The 23,634-nt window shown below is 35.0% G+C and overlaps 4 protein-coding genes across 8 annotated transcripts; 2 read left to right on the forward strand and 2 right to left on the reverse strand.

Moving 5' to 3' along the window:
* Positions 1 to 152: 152 nt before the first annotated feature.
* On the reverse strand, positions 153 to 14,275 carry LOC137826876 (uncharacterized). 3 transcript variants are annotated; one of them, XM_068633039.1, is made up of 7 exons: positions 13,614 to 14,260; positions 13,467 to 13,519; positions 13,219 to 13,311; positions 12,345 to 12,568; positions 12,211 to 12,277; positions 904 to 1,017; positions 153 to 450 (listed from the first exon to the last, which is right to left on the reverse strand). In XM_068633039.1, exons 1-7 carry the CDS (start codon positions 14,029 to 14,031, stop codon positions 427 to 429), a joined length of 993 nt encoding a protein of 330 aa, XP_068489140.1. In that variant the 5' UTR covers positions 14,032 to 14,260; the 3' UTR covers positions 153 to 426. The 3 variants fall into 3 exon arrangements, 2 of the variants coding, with proteins under 2 accessions (XP_068489140.1, XP_068489134.1); XR_011083611.1 differs by lacking the exons at positions 153 to 450; positions 904 to 1,017 and adding exons at positions 9,204 to 9,501; positions 9,955 to 10,068 and having other exon boundaries at positions 12,014 to 12,277; XM_068633033.1 differs by lacking the exons at positions 153 to 450; positions 904 to 1,017 and adding exons at positions 9,204 to 9,501; positions 9,955 to 10,068 and having other exon boundaries at positions 13,614 to 14,275.
* On the reverse strand, positions 1,610 to 5,395 carry LOC137826846 (pentatricopeptide repeat-containing protein At3g09040, mitochondrial). The gene is made up of 3 exons (XM_068632996.1): positions 2,499 to 5,395; positions 2,248 to 2,340; positions 1,610 to 1,632 (listed from the first exon to the last, which is right to left on the reverse strand). The coding sequence occupies exon 1, from the start codon at positions 5,393 to 5,395 to the stop codon at positions 2,570 to 2,572; it is 2,826 nt and encodes a 941-aa protein (XP_068489097.1). The 3' UTR covers positions 1,610 to 1,632; positions 2,248 to 2,340; positions 2,499 to 2,569.
* On the forward strand, positions 5,831 to 8,889 carry LOC137826855 (DEAD-box ATP-dependent RNA helicase FANCM-like). Of its 3 annotated transcripts, none has more exons than XM_068633015.1 (8): positions 5,831 to 5,966; positions 6,096 to 6,170; positions 6,241 to 6,314; positions 6,399 to 6,566; positions 6,654 to 7,097; positions 7,267 to 7,318; positions 7,497 to 7,637; positions 7,941 to 8,889. In XM_068633015.1, exons 5-8 carry the CDS (start codon positions 6,752 to 6,754, stop codon positions 8,476 to 8,478), a joined length of 1,077 nt encoding a protein of 358 aa, XP_068489116.1. In that variant the 5' UTR covers positions 5,831 to 5,966; positions 6,096 to 6,170; positions 6,241 to 6,314; positions 6,399 to 6,566; positions 6,654 to 6,751; the 3' UTR covers positions 8,479 to 8,889. The 3 variants fall into 3 exon arrangements, with proteins under 3 accessions (XP_068489116.1, XP_068489122.1, XP_068489108.1); XM_068633021.1 differs by having other exon boundaries at positions 6,119 to 6,170; XM_068633007.1 differs by lacking the exon at positions 5,831 to 5,966 and having other exon boundaries at positions 6,034 to 6,170.
* Positions 14,276 to 14,932: 657 nt separating the features above from the next.
* On the forward strand, positions 14,933 to 21,923 carry LOC137826893 (peptidyl-prolyl cis-trans isomerase FKBP43-like). The gene is made up of 13 exons (XM_068633052.1): positions 14,933 to 15,071; positions 15,142 to 15,215; positions 15,300 to 15,532; positions 15,830 to 15,966; positions 16,085 to 16,430; positions 16,555 to 16,776; positions 17,468 to 17,647; positions 19,143 to 19,367; positions 20,494 to 20,779; positions 20,945 to 21,032; positions 21,105 to 21,146; positions 21,406 to 21,454; positions 21,541 to 21,923. The coding sequence occupies exons 1-13, from the start codon at positions 15,059 to 15,061 to the stop codon at positions 21,620 to 21,622; spliced, it is 1,977 nt and encodes a 658-aa protein (XP_068489153.1). The 5' UTR covers positions 14,933 to 15,058; the 3' UTR covers positions 21,623 to 21,923.
* Positions 21,924 to 23,634: the final 1,711 nt, after the last annotated feature.

Genomic DNA, 23,634 nt, shown 5'->3' on the forward strand with positions numbered 1-23,634 from the left:
GTTTACCCATTTGTCTGCACCGTGATTTCTGCACCTTATTTTTCCTTATCGTGGATGATTCATCAGTTACATTACATGAATCGCTATTGAGCTTGCTAATTAAAAGGGAAACATTTTAAATAAAATAAAATGGAATCATTCACAGCTGCCCGTTAAGAAATTAATGCGTCGTAATTTTATATAAGGTAGAAGCAAACTGTTGGTGCAATTGAAGAAGGGGACATGGAAAAAGAAACAAAATGATCCTACCTGAATTCAATACGAATGTTCTAATTTACAAGGGACGTGCTGGGTCTATTACTTACTTTCCTTAGTTATCTTTCATCTATCATTATCGACGTGTATTTACTAAGATATCAGTTTCCAATCGTTCAAGTGAATTTCTCTTCATTCCCAATGCTGGGTTTTGTCTACAGTCTAGCGGGTCTATTCGATGTCCTTTATAGCATCCTGCATTAAAACGTTAAAAATGTTGAGTTATTAGTGACTCAGATCAAAACATTAATTAAAGGTGACGGAGAAAAGAATGCAACAGCTTGTACACGGTACAAACAAGTAATTGCAACATCACTATTGTTTTATCGTTACTAATCCTAATGCAGTGATCCAGTGTCTTGTTTGATTAACCATAACAGCAGTGTGGAAAGAAGGGGGGATTTGTACGACCAATCACATAGAATTTTAACAAGTCATGCCTGTTTATTCCCAAGAGAATTAAAAATTATCTAAAAAACTAACTGCTCCAAATAGTCAATAATACTCTTAAATTCTTTTCATCTTCACCACACAAAATCTAAACTCTTTGTCCCAACTCCCAAGATTAGACAGTGTTGCCGAGACAATAAGTGGAAAATCTTTCATTTTTGTTTGCTATCAAATATTAAAAAAATCAAAGGATGATACCTTTGCAAGTCGTGTGACATATGTAGCAGCCAATGCAGTGGCCAACAGTCCCAGCCCAAGTGTTAGAAGCTGACTGTTTCCTCCAAATATATTACTAAGTTCAGATTCATCTTGCTGAAATGTAGAAGCAGCAATTACATTAAAGAAGCAATCAACGAAGTTACTCTGTTTCCATAATCCATCATACATAATTAAAAGTAAAACAAAACCATTGTATTTATGAACTGAAAAAGAGAAGGGCAAAAAATCATTTCAATATAGTTTAACATATAAGATTTGTACATATTCTGCAGGAAACCAGCTAATATACATTGTATTTTAAAACAGTAAGCAACGTAACAAAGGAGATGATTTAACCAACACCTTAATTTTAACCATTTTGTTAGGCTATCCCCAAGTTCCTGGAAGCATCCCCAACCAACTGGGTAACAACAATCATCAGTTTTAAGACATGGATAATCTTACAGAGACAGTAATATGCATTGATCAGTAATATGCATCGTACCTTCCCAGTACATATGGAATAAACTTAACAGATGTCAATCCATACAAGTAATTCCCCAAAGAAAATGGCAGCAGAGGACTCAAACGAAGCAGGGTCACAACCCTGAAGCCATTTTCACCAATAGCTTTGTCAATAGCAAGAAACTTCTTATTTCCTTCCAATAGCTTTACAATTCGCTCACGAGCAAAATATCTTGCAATTAGAAAAGCAACACTGGCTGCCACCTGAAATGCCTAAAAATATTAGATTGAAAATATACATTCCACTAGACTTAATTAACACCGTAAAAAATTGTATATTTCTTTTCCAGATAATAATTTCAAATAAAATATGATCTTATTCAGTCCAATAATTCACTTATACGCAATTGTTTGCTCTTGCATGCCAAATTATAGATGTTTAAATGATGGAGATCTCACCTCTATGATCAAATTATAGACCTTATAACTTATGAGGTTGAGTTACATTTATAGTCCAGTTTCTAAAATGGTCCTAGAAAGGCTATCATAAATATTTATTTTTATGCTTGAGATGTCCCATCTTCGAATTTGGCTTAGGAGGTCTTAGAGATCTCTCATCACATTAACTAGAGTTAGGTGGATGAGAACCTCGTACAAAAATAAGTTAGACTTGAAGTCTATCAATGTTGAATATTAACAAGTAGATGACCAAATAGTATACTGTAAATTACAATTCGAAGATTACTAAGTAGTTGGTTAACATAAAACAATATCAATAAAATGAGAAAAATTGTAGATGATGCAATCAGCTGAATTGAACTATATATGAACTTCGTGTGCAATTAGGATTGCCACATGCCCTTCACATGATTGACTAACCGTTCCGCTGATAGAGACTATGATAGTGCCAACAAGGGATCCAAATAGAAGTCCAGCAGACATGGTTAAAGGAATGGCAGGAATCGCAAGGATCTGGGACAACATAAATAAAGCGAAGTCAGATAGAAGCATTGCACATGCACATCAGAAGAGGGGGAAGGAAGTTTTGGAGAAGAGAAGGCACGTAACATGAAAGCAAACAGTGAATGGGCATTATTGTGGTTTAGTGAGTAGAGTAGCATGAAGCTTACAGAGGGGTTTGGTAAAGAGTAAGAAGTTGAATGAGATTTAAACTTGACGTCCAATCACAGAATAACTACATTTAACTGAGCCTGGAAATTCCACCATCCTGGAATCTATTGTCTTTAATTAGTGCTGTCAGATGCTTCAATGCTAGTGAAATTTCATCACAACTAGGATGTGACATATCACCCGCAACAAATAGGTTTGTCTTTTGTTCCACTACGATCCAGCTACAGCCAGGCATTTTTTTTATATCTTTCTGTATCATTGTTCTCCTCAAAGATCTAGCTTCATCCCAAAGTCCTGATGCAGCATACATATTTGAAAGCAGTACATACGGAGAAGAATTTCTGGGCTCTAACTCGATAAGTTTCTCAGCCGCTCTCTGTCCCCTCTTTTCATCCCCATGTATTCTGCAAGCACCCAAGAAATTGGCCCAAATCATAGCATTGGGTTCAACTTCTAGTTTGTCAATGAACTCTTCAGCTTCCTTGAGAAAACCCCACCTACCTAGGAGATCAACCATGCAAGCGTAGTGATCCACTCTGGGCTCAATTCCATAATAGTTTACCATGATGTAAAAAATTTGACGACCCTCATAAACCCACCCTGCGTGGCTACATGCAGTAAGCACTCCAAGGAATGTGACATCATCAGGGGTAATGCATGATTGAGCCATCTCATTAAAGACCTTCAGGGCGCTTTCTACATAACCATTTTTGGCAAATCCAACTATCATTGAGTTCCAAGAAATCACATCCTTTTTAATAGCCAATTCCTCAAAAACTTGAACAGCACTTTTTACATCACCACATTTTGCATACATGTCTACAAGGGCACTGCCGGTTAACTCATCTAAGTCAAAACCAGTATGGAAGATTAGAGAATGTATCTCTCTACCATCACGCAATGAGGATAAGAGAGCAGAAGCTCGAAGAACAGTAACAAAAGTTGCTTGGTCTGGTAAGATATCGTTGCCACGCATTTCTTGATACAAGTCTAAGGCAACATCACTGCATTCATTTTGAGTATGTCCTGAAATTAAAGCGGTCCACATTACAATGCTTTTAAGGTTAGAAAACTCCGAGAAAAGAATGCTTGCATCTGCGAGCCTTTGTGAGTCCGTATACATGCCTAACAAAGACGTTCCCAAGAATTCGCTACCACATAAGAGACCCCTCTTCACTATAACACAATGGATCTGCATGCCTAAAATTACCTTGGCAGAACCCTTACAAACATCTAAGAGGCTTACAAATGTAATCTCAGATGGGTTCAATCCCAGTATCTGCATCTCATGAAGAAGACTAATAGCTACTTTTGTGTCTTTTGGAGCATATCCTGCAATCAGAGCATTAAAGGAGACTACACTCCGTTCAGGCATGCCAGAATAAATTTTACGTGCATCTTCAATGTCTCCGCACTTTGAATACATGTCAATAAGAGAACTTCCAGCAAAAAGGTTTGTTTCTAAACCCAACTTAACTAACAGGCAATGGAGCTGCTGTCCTACTTGTAGCACCTTAATACTTCCACATGCACTGAGTATGCTGGCCAAGGATACCTCATCAGGTACAAAGCCTTCTAAATTCATTCTCTGAAAAAAACTGAAAGCACCAGCCTCCTCTTCTTCTTGCACATATCCAACAATAATGGCATTCCAGGAAATATGATCTCGGTATGTCATGAGCTCAAACTGCTTAGTGGCTTCCGCCAAAGCCCCAGCCTTGGCATACATATCTATCAATGCATTGTTGACAAATAAATTAGAGGTAAATCTTTTCTTGATAATAGTTGAATGCAACTGGCGACCAATTCCTAGGTATTCAAAGGATGCACATGAGCTCAAAATGCTGGTGTAGGTAAATTCATCCATGTGAACGCCACATATTGTCATATCCGAGAACAACTCCATGACATTACTTAAATAGCCATTCTGTGAATAAACTCCGAGCATGGTGTTCCAGACAATCATATTTTTATGAGATATAGCATCAAATACTTGCCGTGCAGCATCCAGCATCGCACACTTGCCATACATATTGATCAAAGAACTTGCAACGTATATACTGGAGTCGAAACCTTGCTTGATAGCCAGGGCATGAACTAGGAAGCCGTGATGGAGGGCGGCTAAGCTGGCAATTGCACTTAAAACACTTGCGAGTGTGGATCTCGAGGATTTGACACCATGCTTAGTCATTTGATGAAAGAAGGCAAGAGCCTCCTGATAGTGGCCTCTCTTGGCATGACCAGAAATCATGACATTCCAGGCCACAACATTGCGGGTGGAGAAGGGCATCTGCGAAAACAATTGGCACGCATCGTCCAGCATTCCTAAAGAGGTGTAAGTGTTTAAGACGGTGACAAGTGCCACAGGGTCAGGAATTGGAAAAGAAGCGGGAGAAGCAGTGGTGCGCATTTTGTCAAATATGTGGAGTGCCTGACGAGGCAAGCCGGCTTGAACATAAGCAGAGATTAAAGCGGTCCAAGAAACAGGGTGGAGGTGAGGAGAGGGAGAGGCGTCAAATAGGGTGCGAGCAGAAGTGAGAGAGTGGGAATTGGCGTAGAGATGGATGAGTGCGCCATGACAGAAGGAGGCAGATTGAAGACCCCTCTTAATTACGCAACAGTGAACTGCCCTCCCCATCTCAACATTCTGGAGCTTTGCACAGGCGGAGAGAGTGATGGCGAAAGTGAACTGGTCAGGGGAATGCCCGGAGTTGAAGAAAGAAGCAAAACATCCAAGGACCATTTGGGGCAATCCATGGTTGGAGTGCATGCGAAGAAGGGAATTCCAGTCACTGCCATTCCCCTTCGCCGTTCCATGTGTCTCACTCTCAACAATCCAACGCCCATCGCTCCCTCTTCCTCTCACCACACCTCTCACTCCAACACCCACGCGCATTTATCGAATCCCTTCCAACTATAAGGAATTGAGTTCCAAACACTTTGAGTTTAGTTCTTCTATTTGAAGCAAAATCCAAAGCTTTTTATTGTCTCATGTCATTGCATCCACCATTTGTGAGTCACATATTATGATAATCCTATGTTTCACCAGAGAACCAAGCATTTACATATATTTTGTCTCATGGTCCAAGAAAAACTTCAACAAAGTCAGCATAAACGGCAACGAATAATGCATATCCAGCAGGGCCATATCCTGGGGGTTAAAAGACAGAGAGGTGTTGGGGGGAGAAATAGGAATGAATGAATAAATAAATAAGAAGAGAGAAAAAGAGACCTTCAATAAAAAGGGAGAGTTGGTTTAAGAAGGTGTTGATCTGCTACCTGTAGATATAGCCAACAGAGGCAAAACCGCCAATGACACCGAGGAGCAAGAAACCGGCCAAAAGGGTGAGGAAGTATGAGCGTGTGTGGGGTGTGAAGAGAAAAGAAGAATGGGGGGAGAGGCGAGAGAGATGAGTGTGAGTGTGAGTGTAAAGAGAAGGGGAGAGACAGAGTGCGCATGGTATGAGGTATTTACTTGTTATTGATATTACTTAATTTCATTCGCACATAAATAATCACTCACGTATTATATTAATTATTACTGTTATTATAAATTTTAAGACAAAGATTCATTCTTTTATCCAAAAATCTAAAAGACACGCCTTGTGAGCGGGTTTAGGGTTTAGGAGGCGCGGAGGAAGAGGGGGTTGTCGGAGACATGGCTTTCTGGGGTAAGCTTCCCTTGGCTGGTTGTTTCTGCAGTATTCTTAGGTCTGAAACCTAACATTGAGTGAACTGCAGGAGTGGAAGTGAAACCAGGAAAGCCTTTTACTCATAAATATGAGGACTCCAAAGGACGCCTCCATATTTCAATGGTAATGGTAGTGTTGCTGTTAATTAATCTTACAGAAACCAACATATTTGATTGCTATAATCTGATGATTTTAATGTTAACTTAGGCCACTCTGGGGTTGGGCACTGCCACAACAAAAAGCACACTGCAGTGCAATGTCGGAAACAGGAGTCCTGTATACCTTTGCTCTCTCTACCCTGGAAACTCAGAGTCATTGCAATTAAACTTAGAGCTCGAAGAAGTTGATCAAGTTCTTCTCCCATTGATGAAAGAGGTGGGTGTCTTCAAGGTGATAAAAGGACTGTGTACAATAATTTAGTGTAATTAACTATTTTGTTCTGAAATAAATTGATTTTTTCAGGGAAATCAGGATACCATTCTGTCATACGTGACTAAATATTACCTGTCAGTGTCCACAAAGAACAGAATGTCAGTTCTTTAAGATCTAGGGAAACTCAAATGGTTGGCAATGATAAGGGCACCGATAAGGATGTCTGTACTTACTCTGTCAATGAAACTCAAAGCCTCTTACTTGACGTGAAGAATTGTATCATTAGAAGAGGACGAGTCTTCCTTTCTCAAACTGAGGAAGGCCATATGCATAACTCTGACCAAAGCCTCAGTGAAGAAGCACTTCCTGCAGATTGTGGTGAAATGTCTGAAAGCATTAAACCTGCACGCAGATTTAAAAGGTTGCGAAAAGCTGAAGATACTGAAAGCAATAGGGATCAGAAAAATAATTCAACAGTGAACTTTCTCAAGTCATCTTATGCCTCCAATCCCGCACAATATAAGCATGGACGAGGTGATTTTGGTTTGTTTAGTGCAGTTTTTGCTCCTTCATTTATTGAAAGTATTATAGATTATATCTTGTTTCTTTGAAACGAAATTGGAAATATATTTAACAAAAATATTTTCTGTAAGGATGTATTTGAGAAAACTAAGCGCCGTGCTTTTTGATTTCTACTTTTTAGGTAAAAGAAAATCAACATACAATGTGAGAGACTTCATTGAGGAGGAAGCTGAGTAAGCTTTTGCTGAAGATTTACTTAATTCTGCATTCTCATCCTGTTTTAGCATTTTTTACACAATACTCAATATCATAGTTAGCATATCTTTTATTGCTGATTAAAAAAATTATAATCTTCTATATCACTACATTTTGTGAAAATATCCTGTCTCACGAGCAGTTCAATATGGTCAGGGTATCTTCAGATGCCTATATATCTAATGATGAAGATGGCGAAGATGACAATTCATTTGACAGTTTCATAGATGACAGGACCAACCCTACAGCAGCCAGTCAGCCTGAAGCTAGTAGAATGGACATGATGGCAATTTACAGGTATTTTATCTTCCTCCCATTGTGCTTCCCTATTCGTAGGTCTCTTTCTGAAGCAGTCTTCGTGATTAAAGGAATTGGGTAGCAAATGAACTGCTACATTCATCTTTCAGAAAAAAAGTTCGTAACATATACGGCTTCTTTCCTCTCATTACATATTTTATCTAAATGTGAGAACATCAGCTTTGTTAGAGTCTTCCACTATTATGTGAATTTACACATATCACATTGAATTAATTCTGAACTATGAAGTGCTGTTATTATCTTAATGTTAAAGTTATATAACTAGACTTAGCTCTGCTGCAGGCGTTCTTTGCTCAGTCAAGCACCGAGTAACGGAGGGCTCGATTTTCCTGCCACCTTCACTCCTGACCGTGTGACTATGGCAGCAAGTACTAGTGAAAGTGGGGATTCTTCATGGAATCATTTCCATACAGATCCAAACAAACAGTCAGCAAATCGCACTTTGGAATCCGTTAGCATCGACCAGATAACCTCAGAAGCAGTGTTTTCAAGTTGTTGTCCTATGGGAAATGGGACAGAGATAAGAAGTCACAAACGAAGATTGTCGTTTTACCACTCTGAACACTTCCCAAGTATGAACCTTGAACAAGAATTTGCACTTCAATCAAAGAAAGAAGTGGAGGATGTCGATGCAACTACAGATGTTTTATGTGATGATGAGTTTTATAATGAGCTCGATCTTGACGAGTTGGAGGTGAAAGCAACTTTGCTTCTAAAAGGGAAATTAGATTTGTCCAATCAGAAGCAAGATACGGTCTCTCAATCTCACTCACCCAACCTTGACATTTTTTGTTCTCCTTCATTTGACCTTGGGATATGAAAAGCACGACATAACTCATGCTGCATGATACTTGCATTTTGGAAATTATTAATGTGGTGTAAGCCGAACACAAGAAATCTTTTAGACTACATGTTTATACAGTGGTATTTATTGTATAGTTGAAGTAGTGGGTCGGTAGACCTTGCAGCCAACTAGTGTGGTGCAGCAGATGACTTTGTTTGAAAGAGAATACGGTTATAGCTTCGTCTAACATACACCTTGGTTCTTCCTGTAATACAGGAACACTTTTGACGGGTGCAGGAAACACCCCACTTTGTTGGAAGGGTATATCCATGTCTCTTGTACTGACAGCTGATTTTTGCAGGAAAAAAAATACTTGTGTTCGAAAATTCACTTCATGTAAAGCTTCACTATGAATCTATGTAGTATGAAAACCGCGATTGTTATTAACCAGCTCTTCATGACATAAAGTCCCGATCGGTGTCAGTAATTTTTTAGGGTACTTTTTGGTATTAGAGTGTTTTGCATTACCATCAGTTTGATAAAAAAAAACAATTACATTCACAAAACAACTTTTCAGAGTTTTAGGACTTTCTGCAGTTGTGAACTTACGTTTATCCATTTGTCTGCACCGTGATTTCTGCACCTTATTTTTCCTTATCGTGGATGATTCATCAGTTACATTACATGAATCGCTATTGAGCTTGCTAATTAAAAGGGAAACATTTTAAATAAAATAAAATGGAATCATTCACAGCTGCCCGTTAAGAAATTAATGCGTCGTAATTTTATATAAGGTAGAAGCAAACTGTTGGTGCAATTGAAGAAGGGGACATGGAAAAAGAAACAAAATGATCCTACCTGAATTCAATACGAATGTTCTAATTTACAAGGGACGTGCTGGGTCTATTACTTACTTTCCTTAGTTATCTTTCATCTATCATTATCGACGTGTATTTACTAAGATATCAGTTTCCAATCGTTCAAGTGAATTTCTCTTCATTCCCAATGCTGGGTTTTGTCTACAGTCTAGCGGGTCTATTCGATGTCCTTTATAGCATCCTGCATTAAAACGTTAAAAATGTTGAGTTATTAGTGACTCAGATCAAAACATTAATTAAAGGTGACGGAGAAAAGAATGCAACAGCTTGTACACGGTACAAACAAGTAATTGCAACATCACTATTGTTTTATCGTTACTAATCCTAATGCAGTGATCCAGTGTCTTGTTTGATTAACCATAACAGCAGTGTGGAAAGAAGGGGGGATTTGTACGACCAATCACATAGAATTTTAACAAGTCATGCCTGTTTATTCCCAAGAGAATTAAAAATTATCTAAAAAACTAACTGCTCCAAATAGTCAATAATACTCTTAAATTCTTTTCATCTTCACCACACAAAATCTAAACTCTTTGTCCCAACTCCCAAGATTAGACAGTGTTGCCGAGACAATAAGTGGAAAATCTTTCATTTTTGTTTGCTATCAAATATTAAAAAAATCAAAGGATGATACCTTTGCAAGTCGTGTGACATATGTAGCAGCCAATGCAGTGGCCAACAGTCCCAGCCCAAGAGTTAGAAGCTGACTGTTTCCTCCAAATATATTACTAAGTTCAGATTCATCTTGCTGAAATGTAGAAGCAGCAATTACATTAAAGAAGCAATCAACGAAGTTACTCTGTTTCCATAATCCATCATACATAATTAAAAGTAAAACAAAACCATTGTATTTATGAACTGAAAAAGAGAAGGGCAAAAAATCATTTCAATATAGTTTAACATATAAGATTTGTACATATTCTGCAGGAAACCAGCTAATATACATTGTATTTTAAAACAGTAAGCAACGTAACAAAGGAGATGATTTAACCAACACCTTAATTTTAACCATTTTGTTAGGCTATAAAGATTCCTTTTGCTTTTGGAGTCTTACAATATATTAGTCTGATTGGGCTGGGACGTACATGTTGTACTCCACTAGGATTTACTTAGATTATTAGTGTATCCACCATGCTTAAATTCTTTAGATCTCTTTCTTTTTATTTATTGTTTTGCATGATGGACCCAATATATTCACCGTGCTACTTGTATTATGGTATAGTCTCCAATTTTCTCCTCTAAGATTTGATGCACCTCATGATTAACTTACATTCTATATGCTCTAAGTCTTTTCCTGCTTAACAAAAAGTCATGTACTTCCAAAGCTTATCTCTATAACTATCCATTTATTTCTTCTCTCAAGTCTTTCAACTAGGACCAAATCAACTACAAAAAACATACATTGTGACGCCAACTCTTGGATGTACTCAGCAAGCACCTCCAAGACTAAGGTTCAAAGTTGACTTTTATGGTAATCCTTTTGGTCAAAGGAAAATCTTAGTGACCCCACACCGTAAACAGAGTAACAAAGCAGATAACTTAAACAACAATATAATTTTAACCATCTTGTAAGATTATTAGAGCATCTATAGATCATAGCCAGAATCTTGATTTTAAGAACTAGGTCTTATAAGGATGCTGATGTGGTATAGAAGGATTTTCCATCTTAACATAATAATTAAATTAGGTTCTTAAGTCGTAAAAAATTGGAGTGTAAATAAAAAATTATAAAAGTGCGGGTCTTGTAAGACTTTTGAATTAAAGCAAAACTTACAAAAGATTTAAAGTAAAACAAGACCTAACAAGTGAGTTTTATTGCATTGAAGACACTCTTAAGATTCTTATTATTTTAGGAGACTTACAATGACACTAGTCAAATTGGGCTTCGTATATACCAGTTGCACTACACTGGTAGTTGGCTTTTGTCAAAAAACAAGGACACACCATAGAGACTGTGTTAAGAAGAAATAAAGAGCACGAGATGAATTAGACAACTGATTCTGGCATTGATTCAACCATTTATGAGTGAACGTTCCCATTGAAAAAGAGAAAAAAAAAAAAGAATATGGAAGAGAATATATGTGTTTGAATTACACACCTGGTGATAGACTCATAAATAAAAGGATTTATATATATCCCTAATTACTGTAGTTATATAAAGACAGCCCCTAACTATTTTCTTTACATTAACTCAAATACTGTCCCTCAAAATAGAGCATCTCTGTAAGAGCTGAAAGCTTCCCTGGCTTCAGCTTTCCTCAGCATTTGATACCCGCATTATAATAATACATACAGAAATTATAATCATCTTACTGTTTCATTTTGTTGTTGAGTGCTCCTTATACTATCACAGGAATGTTTTGCTTTCATTTCTGAAAGGAAGTTTATTCTCACTAATTAACTTTCCAAGGAATGTTAACATATTCTTCACACTACACGCCAACTAAGAATACCTCTTTGCAATCATGGATGCAAACAACATATGAGAGGAGATTGACACTGATCTTATGAAATGTGATGGACACTCATAAATATCTGAAATTGTATTAAAACACCACTTATGTCCTCCTCAGTGCCCTAACCTTCTCAGTTTTCCATTGTTTCTGCCAATGGTACCCAAAACCGGCTTTGCATAAAGTTTTTATGAAATTGCCAATAGAAAACTACAGTAATATTTTCATTAGAAACAATACCTAACGGTACATTGATATGTCTTTAATTAAGCATCATCCATTTCTTTATCACCTTCTCATACCCCCTCCCACAAAACAAACACAAAAGGAGGAAAAGAAACATAAACATTAAGCTAATGAAAAGCAAAATGTAATCCAATCATGATTAAATAACCAAGAGTACAAAGAATAGGGAGAAAAAGTAAGTACAAACTCACAATTAATGCTCTTCCAAAGGCACCGGCACTAACATAAGCCCAAGTTCCTGGAAGCATCCCCAACCAACTGGGTAACAACAATCATCAGTTTTAAGACATGGATAATCTTACTGAGACAGTAATATGCATCGTACCTTCCCAGTACATATGGAATAAACTTAACAGATGTCAATCCATACAAGTAATTCCCCAAAGAAAATGGCAGCAGAGGACTCAAACGAAGCAGGGTCACAACCCTGAAGCCATTTTCACCAATAGCTTTGTCAATAGCAAGAAACTTCTTATTTCCTTCCACTAGCTTTACAATTCGCTCACGAGCAAAATATCTTGCAATTAGAAAAGCAACACTGGCTGCCACCTGAAATGCCTAAAAATATTAGATTGAAAATATACATTCCACTAGACTTAATTAACACCGTAAAAAATTGTATATTTCTTTTCCAGATAACAATTTCAAATAAAATATGATCTTATTCAGTCCAATAATTCACTTATACGCAATTGTTTGCTCTTGCATGCCAAATTATAGGTGTTTAAATGATGGAGATCTCTATGGTCAAATTATAGACCTTATAATTTGTGAGGTTGAGTTACATTTATAGTCCAGTTTCTAAAATGGTCCTAGAAAGGCTATCATAAATATTTATTTTTATGCTTGAGATGTCCCATTTTCGAATTTGGCTTAGGAGGTGTTAGAGATCTCCCATCACATTAACTAGAGTTAGGTAGAGCTATGGCCAAATTATATATATGTTATAGCATATAGGTGGATGAGAACCTCTTACAAAAATAAGTTAGACTTGAAGTCTACAAGTGTTGAATATTAACAAGTAGATGACCAAATAGTATACTGTAAATTACAGTTCGAAGAATACTAAGTAGTTGGTTAACATAAAAAAATATCAATAAAATGAGAAAATCGTAGATGATGCAGTCAGCTGAATTGAACTATATATGAACTTCGTGTGCAAGTAGGATTGCCACATGCCCTTCACATGATTGACTAACCGTTCCGCTGATAGAGACTATGATAGTGCCAACAAGGGATCCAAATAGAAGTCCAGCAGACATGGTTAAAGGAATGGCAGGAATCGCAAGGATCTGGGACAACATAAATAAAGCGAAGTCAGATAGAAGCATTGCACATGCACATCATTATTGTGGTTTAGTGAGTAGAGTAGAATGAAGCTTACAGAGGGGTTGGGTAAAGAGTAAGAAGTTGAATGAAAATGGAAGAAAATATGAAGAATTGATACCTCCAATCCAGCATAAACGGCAACGAATAATGCATATCCAGCAGGGCCATATCCTGGGGGTTAAAAGACAGAGAGGTGTTGGGGGGGAGAAATAGGAATGAATGAATGAATAAATGAATAAATAAATAAGAAGAGAGAAAAAGAGACCTTCAATAAAAAGGGAGAGTTGGTTTAAAAAGGTGTTGATCTGGTCCCTGTAGATATAGCCAACGGAGGCAAAACCGCCAATGACACCGAGGAGCAAGAAACCGGCCAAAAGGGTGCCCTTGAAGGCGGTGGAGTCCTGGAAGTCAGAGCGGGAGTCGGTGTTGTCGGCGGGGTCACCGTCTCCTTGGGAGTCGTTGGGGCTAAACAAGCGCTTTAAGGCAGAGTCGGAGGGGGCAGTGTTGATCTTGGCCCCCAATTGCTTTTTGGGGTCTCTCTGTGTGTGTCGGAGGGAGGAGCATGGGGTGAGGAAGTGAGAGCGTGTGTGGGGTGTGAGGATAAAAGAAGAATGAGGGGAGAGACGAGAGAGATGAGTGTGAGTGTGAGTGTAAAGAGAAGAGGAGAGACAGAGAGTGCGCATGGTATGAGGTAGAAGATAAGATAGGATATGATGTTATATCAACAAACACTTCAAATGCACCACTCCACTCCACCGCTCTCAGCTCACCCTTCCAACATTCAATGCAAATTCCATCATTCAACAAACTACTCTTCTTCTCGCGTCACGTCCAGGGACAATCACTTTTTTTTTTTCTTTTTCCATTTTTGTGGTTGCCATTTACTACCACACTACACTATCCCCCACCCCACCATCTTTCCTACTACTAATTATGCAAAAACATTAAACTGCCACATATTATTATTTTTTAATATAAATATAAACATAACATTCTTTTATTTACATTCTAAATATATTAAAATTATTTTTCTGCTTTTATTCAATGTCCAAAATATTTTTAGTTTTTTTCTAATTTTGTCATTAATTATTATTTCAATCTTTTTATTTTTAATTTATTAATCAATTTTTTTATTCTCAATATCTTCTAATATGTTGGTCAACTCATTTCTTTCTTAAAAGTAAATTTCCCGGAAAAAAATTGAGAAGAAAGAAATATATTGATTAGTGAAATAAAGATGGAAATAATTACTATATCTGTTACAGAAAAAAAGAAAGAGAATAGGATACCTAAATATTTCATTAAATAATTTTAATAAAAATATAATTAAAAGTATTCAAATTTATAAAAACAAAAATGAACTTGTGTCCTCTATTTTATTTCACATTTTACATTCTAATTAATTATAAAAGTAACAATGACAAGCAGCATTAGTTCTTGAAAACAAAGAATATGAGTAGCATTTAAATAAGTAAGCAAGAAAATGCTCACTCAACTTTCCTTCTCTATGAAAGACGTTATAATTACTTGTTATTGATATTACTTAATTTCATTCGCACATAAATAATCACTCACGTATTATATTAATTATTACTGTTATTATAAATTTTAAGACAAAGATTCATTCTTTTATCCAAAAATCTAAAAGACACGCCTTGTGAGCGGGTTTAGGGTTTAGGAGGCGCGGAGGAAGAGGGGGTTGTCGGAAACATGGCTTTCTGGGGTAAGCTTCCCTTGGCTGGTTGTTTGTGCAATATTCTTAGGTCTGAAACCTAACATTGAGTGAACTGCAGGAGTGGAAGTGAAACCAGGAAAGCCTTTTACTCATAAATATGAGGACTCCAAAGGACGCCTCCATATTTCAATGGTAATGGTAGTGTTGCTGTTAATTAATCTTACAGAAACCAACATATTTGATTGCTATAATCTGATGATTTTAATGTTAACTTAGGCCACTCTGGGGTTGGGCACTGCCACAACAAAAAGCACACTGCAGTGCAATGTCGGAAACAGGAGTCCTGTATACCTTTGCTCTCTCTACCCTGGAAACTCAGAGTCATTGCAATTAAACTTAGAGCTCGAAGAAGTTGATCAAGTTCTTCTCTCTGTAATTGGCCCTCGGAGCATTCATCTCTGCGGCTACTATCTTGCCACTGCCCGCAACGCCAATCTTGCTGATGACTCGTATCCTTCTTCCTCCTCCTTATGTCCCATCGTTATTTTGCATTCATTCAAATTATTCCTTCAATCCTTCACATAAACTTATTCTTTACTTTTATTGCATCCTTTATCTGGATACTCCATTTTCCACTGTGTTTCTGTGTCCTTTTGCATTGTATTAGATTAGATTAGATTAGTCTAGACAATAACATAATCTGCCTATCAAAAGAGAGAATATAATTATAAATCTTTTTTTCTTGTTCCCGTTGAACTTTTTTCAATGGCTTTCTTTCTCTTATGTTCCTTTACTACAATGCAAAGTGAATCATATGGGGAGGATATTGCTGATACAGAAACAGAGAGATCTGATTACAGTGACGAAGAGGATTATGAGGATAGTTTTATTGATGATGACATTGTTCCAGAGGCTTTCTCACCATCTCCTATTTCCAAAGAAGGCAAGTTCAAATAATAATGTCAATCCTTCCACAAAACGAGCAATTTTATCTTCAGTTGCCCCAATTCAAAACCTCAACCATGTTTATTTTTTGTTTGTTTTGATTGTACTCTTTGCAGAGGAAGCTTCTCATGACACCAGACCAAAAATTAGGAAAGGCAGTCTTCGACGGCTTAGGAAGAGGTACCAAGTTGAGTCGGATGATGATGGCTGTTGTGGAGAAAAGATAATTGGCAATGACAGAATGCATGCCCAAATCCAGGAAACTGACAATGAAGATAGCCTACCTATTTCATCTCTTTACAAGAATAAAGCCTCCGGAAGGGTCGTGGACGAGGAAATGGATGTTAGTGTTGTCATAGGAGCAGGTGCTGCCAGCAACAAGAATGGAGAAGATGGTGGAAATAGTACTTTTGAAACAAATCTAGAGGCTGGGCATGTCCTTTTAGATAGTCAGACACATAGGTGACTCCTCTTAATTCTCAATTAATGTTCAAATATAGGCTTGCTTTCCTCAGCCTCAGGTGTTATGGGATGTGTATTTTTTTCTTTCCTCCTCTGTTCATAAATTATGTTTCTGCTGAAACAGGGAAGCTGTGCCATCAAAGCACTTGGTAGATCCTTGCACATCTCTGGATGTTGGGGATATTAAAAATTCAAAAAAGAAAAAGAAGAGAAAGGAAAAAGAGACAAAGAGCTCCTGTAATGGCCATTCTATCAAACTAGATAATGTTATAGATGAGCTAAAAAAGGAAGAGATGACCCAGGATATTGTGGCAGGAGGTAAACAACAGCAGCATGCTGATGATAAGTGAGTGATTATGTATTTTGAATTCTTGATTTTAAAACTGCGCCTGCATTTCATTCATGATTGAGTATTATAAGAATGTGTAATATTTTTCATTTTGCAGAATAAACTGATAGACTAATATTGAATATGCTATATTCTATATATATATATATATATATGTATGTATGAGAATGGTAATATATAGACCATTAGTTAATATTTGAATGATCAATATTTAAAGACAAATACACATGATTTTCATAAGGAATCATATGTTTACAACCAATTTCTAATATTAACCATCTATATATGCTTGTATGGCCAAAATTTTGAATGTTCACATTCTTGAAATGTAAGCCTTTCATACGTACTAGATCAACCATTTATATATGTTTGTGTTGGACTTTACTTAGACTGCAATGATAGTGTAAAACTTTTATATAGTTTCATGTCATCTAATCACACATTACTTGCATATTATGTTTATCGTCTTCTATAATAACTACTTTTAATAGTCATATCTATGATATTTTTCTTTTATTGAATGTGTGTAAATATTGACACTGATAGTGCATAAAAATTAAACTCATTGTTATATTAAATAAGTGTTCTTGGTTTAGGAATGGATTAGTTACTGTAATTCCTTTTGTTGTGTTATTTGCAAAGGTTTCTGGTTTGGTTGTTTATCTTTTTTTGTCCTTGTTATGAACAGGGAAACCGAGACCACAGATAAAATACTGTCTTCCTCTCAGGTTGATCATGGGCTGGGTGAAAAGCCAAAGAAGAAAAGGAAAGAAAGATCTAATGAGGGGATGGATTCAATTGCTACTGATGGCTATCATAACAGTCTTGTTAATCTGCCTCTAAGAAATGAACAACACACAGTTAATGAGTAGGTTTTTCTTAACAAACTTCTGTTTATATATCTGAGTAATACTTTTTTTGCTGAATAGCATAAACCGGCAACATGATTTATATATGTTAATGGAGAATTTGATAAATTACTCTTTATGACCTGGACATATGACAGCAACTCAAACCAGTATTTTCTGCAACCGAGATACCTTAGATAGTGCATGTTAGCAGAACAATGAGGTTGGCCTTCCTGATGAAAGTTATTTAGAGAATACAGGCCATACATATTTCACAGTAAATTTCTTAGGAGACTAAATGTGTAGTAGAGTATGATGGTGACTGTAGTATCAATTGAATTAAAAGAACCGAAGAGTTTCTCCCTATAATCCCCATAGCACAGACTCTTTAGAGGATGCAAACCCTTTGGTCTGCTTCCAACCAGCAAGGAAGAAAAAGGCCAGAAAAAAAATTCTAGCCATGAGAAAGAGGTGGAAAAATGGGTTACCTTGTCCATTTGCAGGTTATAGACTACATTGGTTTGGGCTAAAATGGTTCATTCAATTTAGTGTTCTAAACCAATGCCCAAGCTTGGTCTTATGTGGGTTGCAGATAAATAAAATACAGATAACTATGTTAATTTATTATTATATTTAGAAGATATTTAGTGCAATTATTGTTAATATGAAAAGTTTGTAGTTTCATTTTCTACAAAACTAGAAGTGGGTTGCTCAAAACCAACCGAGCTAACCCTGCCCAAGCCTGATTATGACATGGTCTTTGTCTCTTTGGGCTAAAAAGGTCAGTTTTTAAATCAGGTTCAAATTTATAGTCCAAACCTTATATTTTATCAGCTATGTTCATCTGATTACCACTTCAATATATTTCTTTTACCAGGTAAGAAGGTACCCCTGACCTCGTAATTAACTATCCATGCCCACCCTCATCTTCATTACTTTGCACAATTCCATTCTTACTACCCTTCTAGAGTTGTCAAATTTTAGACTCACAGCTAAGTCCCTTAATTGTACACGTAATCTTTCCGAACATAACAAAACTATTCTTAGTTGGTCTTAAATATCTTCATACTGATACAGGATAGCATCTGAAATTATGGTTCCCATTGAATTTAACTTGGTTTAATATGCATTTAGTGGTTCATAAACATGTGCTCTTGTACCATATTTTGGCAAGTAGAAATCAACTAAGGTGTTCTTTCCTATCACTTTAGATAGCAGATATAGAAAGTACATCTGCTAATGACTTTCAAAAATAGTCTGTGTGTCATTTCACAATTAAATACTCAATGAAATCCCTTCACTGCTAAAAGAAGTAAAAGTAAAACCTGACAAGAAATCTCTCCTTACAAACGAATTTATGTAGTTACCTCGATGAAGATGGCATGTTGTGAATGTCTAGCCTTCATAATTTCACTCTGTATTTTCTCCACTGCCATTTTCCCTGTAATTTTATGTCATCCTGTCAGAAAAGAGAAATGAAATTTTGATATCTGATATGCTTTAGAAAATTGGCAGGGATGTTAAAATTTCAGGCAATGTTGCATTGCCTTCTGCTGAGACGGATCCTAAAAAGAACAGGAAAAAGGGGAAAAAGAAAGAACAGGTAAACAAAAGTGACAATGGATATAATGAAAATGCCATCCAGGAGGACATGACCAACAGAGATGCAGCAGGGTCACAAAATGTGATTTATAATTTTTCTGAAGAAAAACAACAGCATCAGAAGCTAACTAATGAGAAGTATGGATCTGTTTTGTTTATGTTCTCTATCTGAGATAATAGTGTATATCTTGTTACTAATCCATGCTTTGTGCTAAACTTTTTAACTGGTGACAATTAATTTTGGCAATAGAAGCTTGAAAAACTAGTAAAAGATGAACAAGTTTTCGTAGAGAAACTGAATGAGAAAATTTTTGTTAATTGTTGAACAACACAATGAAATGAATATTACATTAATAGTATTTGCACTATTCAGTGCCTAACACCTATGTGCTACTGCTTAGGCCAATATGAATATTACAATGGGCAATTATACACTAACAATTCTGAGTTAGACTACATTAACATACAAGCAAGTAGCTGGACAGCTGTACACTAACATACAAACAAACTACTAGACAGATGTACATTGACAAAAAAGGCAAACAGCTAGTCAGCTGTACACTAACAATTGTTACTAAGAAGTTTAAACATTTCCAAGATTAGCTGTTCGGTAGATAAATCATTGGATACCGACTAGAATTGGTTCAAGCTTTTATGCTTAAAGTGTCATTATCCCTTCAAGTAAGTGCAAACTAGAATAAAATTCTTATATAAAATTAAAAACAGGCTGGTTAAGAAGCAAGCAATAAGTCCTTTTTCTGCTTGGTATAAATTATAAAGAAAGAAAATTGACAAGGATGAGAAGAAGTGCCTTGCTAGTAGTAGTATTGTTATATATGTAAGAATAATAATTAAAATGAAATTTCATTTTAATTATTATTCTTACATATATAACAATACTACTACTAGCAAGGCACTTCTTCTCATCCTTGTCATATGATTTCATGACAAGCCTCTAATATTATGATAGTAATTACTGTTTGTTCTTCTTTTTAACTTTTTTTATAAATATTTTTTAGAAAATAAATAGACTTTAAGTTTAACTCAACTTCACATTATGTCGTGGTTTGAAATACATTTAAGACAATTTTTCTAGTTCTTTTGTCGGTCAGTATCAATATGAATTTTTCCATTTAGCTGAATGGTAATATCTCTTTGTCATTTTCGCTATTTAAGTTATCTATGTTGAGCTCTCTTTTGTTTATTGTCAACTATTAGTCTGAGATATACTATAAGCCTTACATTCTTAATTTTTATGGCGCAGGATGGTAGACAATGGTGCTTTTGACTTACCTGATGGAAATCAATCTGAGAATAGAAAAGTTAAGAAAAGGAAGAAAATGAGCAAAAGTCAGGGCAACGGGGAAGTTGTAAATTCTAATATTGCTGTATATGTTGAGCGAAGTGGTGAGACTGAGATGATGGAGGAGGATAGAAATAAGGGGGTAGATGCAAAACCTTCCCATGTTAGAACTTTGACAAATGGACTAGTTATTCAGGAACAAGAGAAGGGGATAAAAGATGGCAAAATCGCTGCTTCAGGAAAAAAGGTAGTTTATTTAAATGGTTTAAAACACGTTAGATAATAGTTCCATTAAATCAAACCAAAAGAATAGCAAAACCCCTAGGATTTGGCTAGTGATGAGGGGTCTGGGAAGTTTGCATGAGGTCATATCATCGCAGATTCCAACGTAATAACTACTTTGTGGTTACAGATTAGCATTTATTACACTGGCAAGTTGAAGGAAAATGGAACTGTCTTTGAGTCAAATGCCGGCCAAGCTCCTTTCAAATTTCGCCTTGGTAACACCATTCACCTGAACCTTGTTACCTGAATAACTATTTATGCTTGTATTAAGTATTAACCTTTTTCAGGTAAAGGCGAGGTTATCGAGGGTTGGGATGTTGGCCTTGAAGGTAGTCATTTTGATATTGTATCCTTGTTCTTCAGTATTTCCAGTTTTTGCATTTATTTATAGTTTTATTGAATTAGAGCAATGCCTGTGATTTTTTTAACAGGCCCCTTAATTCTGTATTAATTGGTTGAAAATGAGAGTGGTTGCCCGCGTTGTCGTGGGTTCCATATAAAATTAATCCAATAATAGTAGTGGATGTGTTTTGAAGATTGTTAGTGGCTATTCTCATTTAAATATACCTGCGTATTTATGGTTCCCAGGCATGCATGTTGGAGAAAAGAGGAGACTCGTTATCCCACCATCACTGACGTACGTGATTGAATTCTTGTGTGTATTTAACACCATTTTCTTTTCTATAATTTCCTATTTTAACCTCTAACATCTGCATGTATCAGGTCTGAGAGTGAAGGACACTCTGCCAAAATACCACCAAATTCATGGTTGGTTTATGACATTGAACTAGTTAAAGTTCATTGAATAATATTGCAGCCAACCGATTGTACCACAAACAAAAAAGGGAGTGAGGAGGCATTACATGGACAGGCAAAAGATTGCCTAGTTTTTGGTTTGGTTCAACATGGGTGTGTTGATTGAATAGTTTTTGGTGTAGAAGATAGTGGGTAGACGCGCGCCACCAAATCCCAAGTTTTGTTTCTTTCAGATATCGTGTTAACATTAAAAGATACTAAGGGTTAAAGTGGTGATAATGTTCGCATAAATATCAGCATAAAAAATACTCATAAATACATATAATGTTGAACTAAACACCGTTATACAACGTTCCACATTGTCTTAGTTAACCATTTTGTTAGACCTAGTACTATTTTAGATTTAGATATTGGAGAAAAAAAAAGAAAAGAAAAGAAAATAAACTGTTTTAAAATAAACTAGCTGAAATAGCGTCTTGCATATTTTATTTTTATTATTATTATATCTATCATTATGTGTATTTATATTGATTTAAATGAAATATAAATGTGTATTCGTATTTTTTAAATATCAAATTATATATATATATATATGTATTTTAAAGAAAAAAATATTAAATTATTTTTTAAAGGGAAAATCAAATAAAGATTGATATTTGGCATGTTTTTCTGCGTATTAGCGATTATCATTCATAATTTCTTTAATTTAAAAAATCTAAAAATTTTATTTAATTTTTTATTTGTCTATTCTTATCAAGATTATTTCTACAAATAGATTGTTAAGTATTATGATTTATTTGATTTTGATAAGAAATATAAAAATTGAATTACAACGATAAATACATAAAAAGTAAAAAAAAAGACATAATGAAAGAAAGTGGAAGAAAAATATAAAAAACTGTTTGGGTGAACTACTAAATGTAGAGAAACAAGAAAAGTTAAATAATTTATATATATTATCTATATACTTAACTTAAATGAGAGTTGAGAGATTGGTATAATTTTTTTAATAATTTATTTTAGTTATTTCGATATTTTATAATTTCATAAGTTAATAAAATAGTTTTTTAAGTTTAAAATTTATTTTATCGAAAAATGGTGAATTTTATTGTGTTGTCACCTAATTGGCAGGAGAGTGGAGATATTGATTATTTTTCTGTTTTAAGCTGATATTTTTTTTTATTAAATAAGAAACTTTTTAATTTTATTTTATTTGTTCTCGAGATTGATTTCTTTTCTTTAAAACCGTATCAGTTACCAAAGAAATGACAATCTATTAGTTAAAAAAAAAGTCACCAAAATTGATTGAAAAAAACATAATTTTTTTCCTTTTCAAAATTCGTTATTTTTTTTTTTTAGTTTTATATTAGTAACAACAAATCAAGATTAATTATTTATCAATCTCAAAGGAATAAAACATATGACGTAATTATTTTAATATAATTATGTTTATTGTATTATAAATTTAAATTTGTTTAATATATTTTTTAATGTAATTAAATAAAATAGATAAAAATTATATTGCATGACATTTGTCAATTGTATTAAATTGTATGGAATTTATAAACTTAAAAATAAATTTATTATTTGTAAATTTATCATATTGCTTGACATTTCTATATATTGAGTATGTTTTCACAATATATCAGCACTTAAATAATTTATAAATTATATTTCTGTTAGTTTTAATAAAAGTAAAATCAGTAATTAATTGTATCTATTTAAATATTGGTTACAAATCGTAACAATTTTTTTCAAATTTATTACTAACTTTTCTAATTTTAAATTTAAAAAATTATACAAAATAATCAAAATAAAATAATAAAATATTAGTATAAAAATAAAATAGGAAAAAATTTATATACACCATACAATCGAAATAGTTCATGCTTTATATTTTTGGATTGTGAAACAATCAAAAAGTATTTAAAATATATCTTTAAGTTACATGATTTTTAAATATATTCTGAATTATGAAATTCTAAATATATTTTTAAATTATGGATGGCTAAATTTAAATTAAATTTTTAAAATATATAATTTTTAAAATAAATGTTTGTA

This window comes from Phaseolus vulgaris, chromosome 11, assembly GCF_000499845.2.
Source record: "Phaseolus vulgaris cultivar G19833 chromosome 11, P. vulgaris v2.0, whole genome shotgun sequence".
Taxonomy (NCBI): Eukaryota; Viridiplantae; Streptophyta; class Magnoliopsida; order Fabales; family Fabaceae; genus Phaseolus; species Phaseolus vulgaris.

What these genes read in the sequence shown, in the direction of transcription:
- LOC137826893 (XM_068633052.1), top strand. An exon ending in TTAGATAGTCAGACACATAG is followed by an intron (nt 16,431 to 16,554) that starts GTGACTCCTCTT and finishes CTGCTGAAACAG; the next exon opens with GGAAGCTGTGCCATCAAAGC. An exon ending in TCCTTTCAAATTTCGCCTTG is followed by an intron (nt 21,033 to 21,104) that starts GTAACACCATTC and finishes AACCTTTTTCAG; the next exon opens with GTAAAGGCGAGGTTATCGAG.
- LOC137826846 (XM_068632996.1), bottom strand. Translation starts at nt 5,395, where the DNA reads ATGCGCGTGGGTGTTGGAGTGAGAGGTGTGGTGAGAGGAAGAGGGAGC.
- LOC137826876 (XM_068633039.1), bottom strand. Translation starts at nt 14,031, where the DNA reads ATGCGCACTCTCTGTCTCTCCTCTTCTCTTTACACTCACACTCACACT. An exon ending in ACTCTCCCTTTTTATTGAAG is followed by an intron (nt 13,520 to 13,613) that starts GTCTCTTTTTCT and finishes TTTAACCCCCAG; the next exon opens with GATATGGCCCTGCTGGATAT. An exon ending in TAGTCTCTATCAGCGGAACG is followed by an intron (nt 12,569 to 13,218) that starts GTTAGTCAATCA and finishes TAGGCATTTCAG; the next exon opens with GTGGCAGCCAGTGTTGCTTT.
- LOC137826855 (XM_068633015.1), top strand. Translation starts at nt 6,752, where the DNA reads ATGGTTGGCAATGATAAGGGCACCGATAAGGATGTCTGTACTTACTCT. An exon ending in ACAATATAAGCATGGACGAG is followed by an intron (nt 7,098 to 7,266) that starts GTGATTTTGGTT and finishes TCTACTTTTTAG; the next exon opens with GTAAAAGAAAATCAACATAC. An exon ending in TTCATTGAGGAGGAAGCTGA is followed by an intron (nt 7,319 to 7,496) that starts GTAAGCTTTTGC and finishes CAATATGGTCAG; the next exon opens with GGTATCTTCAGATGCCTATA.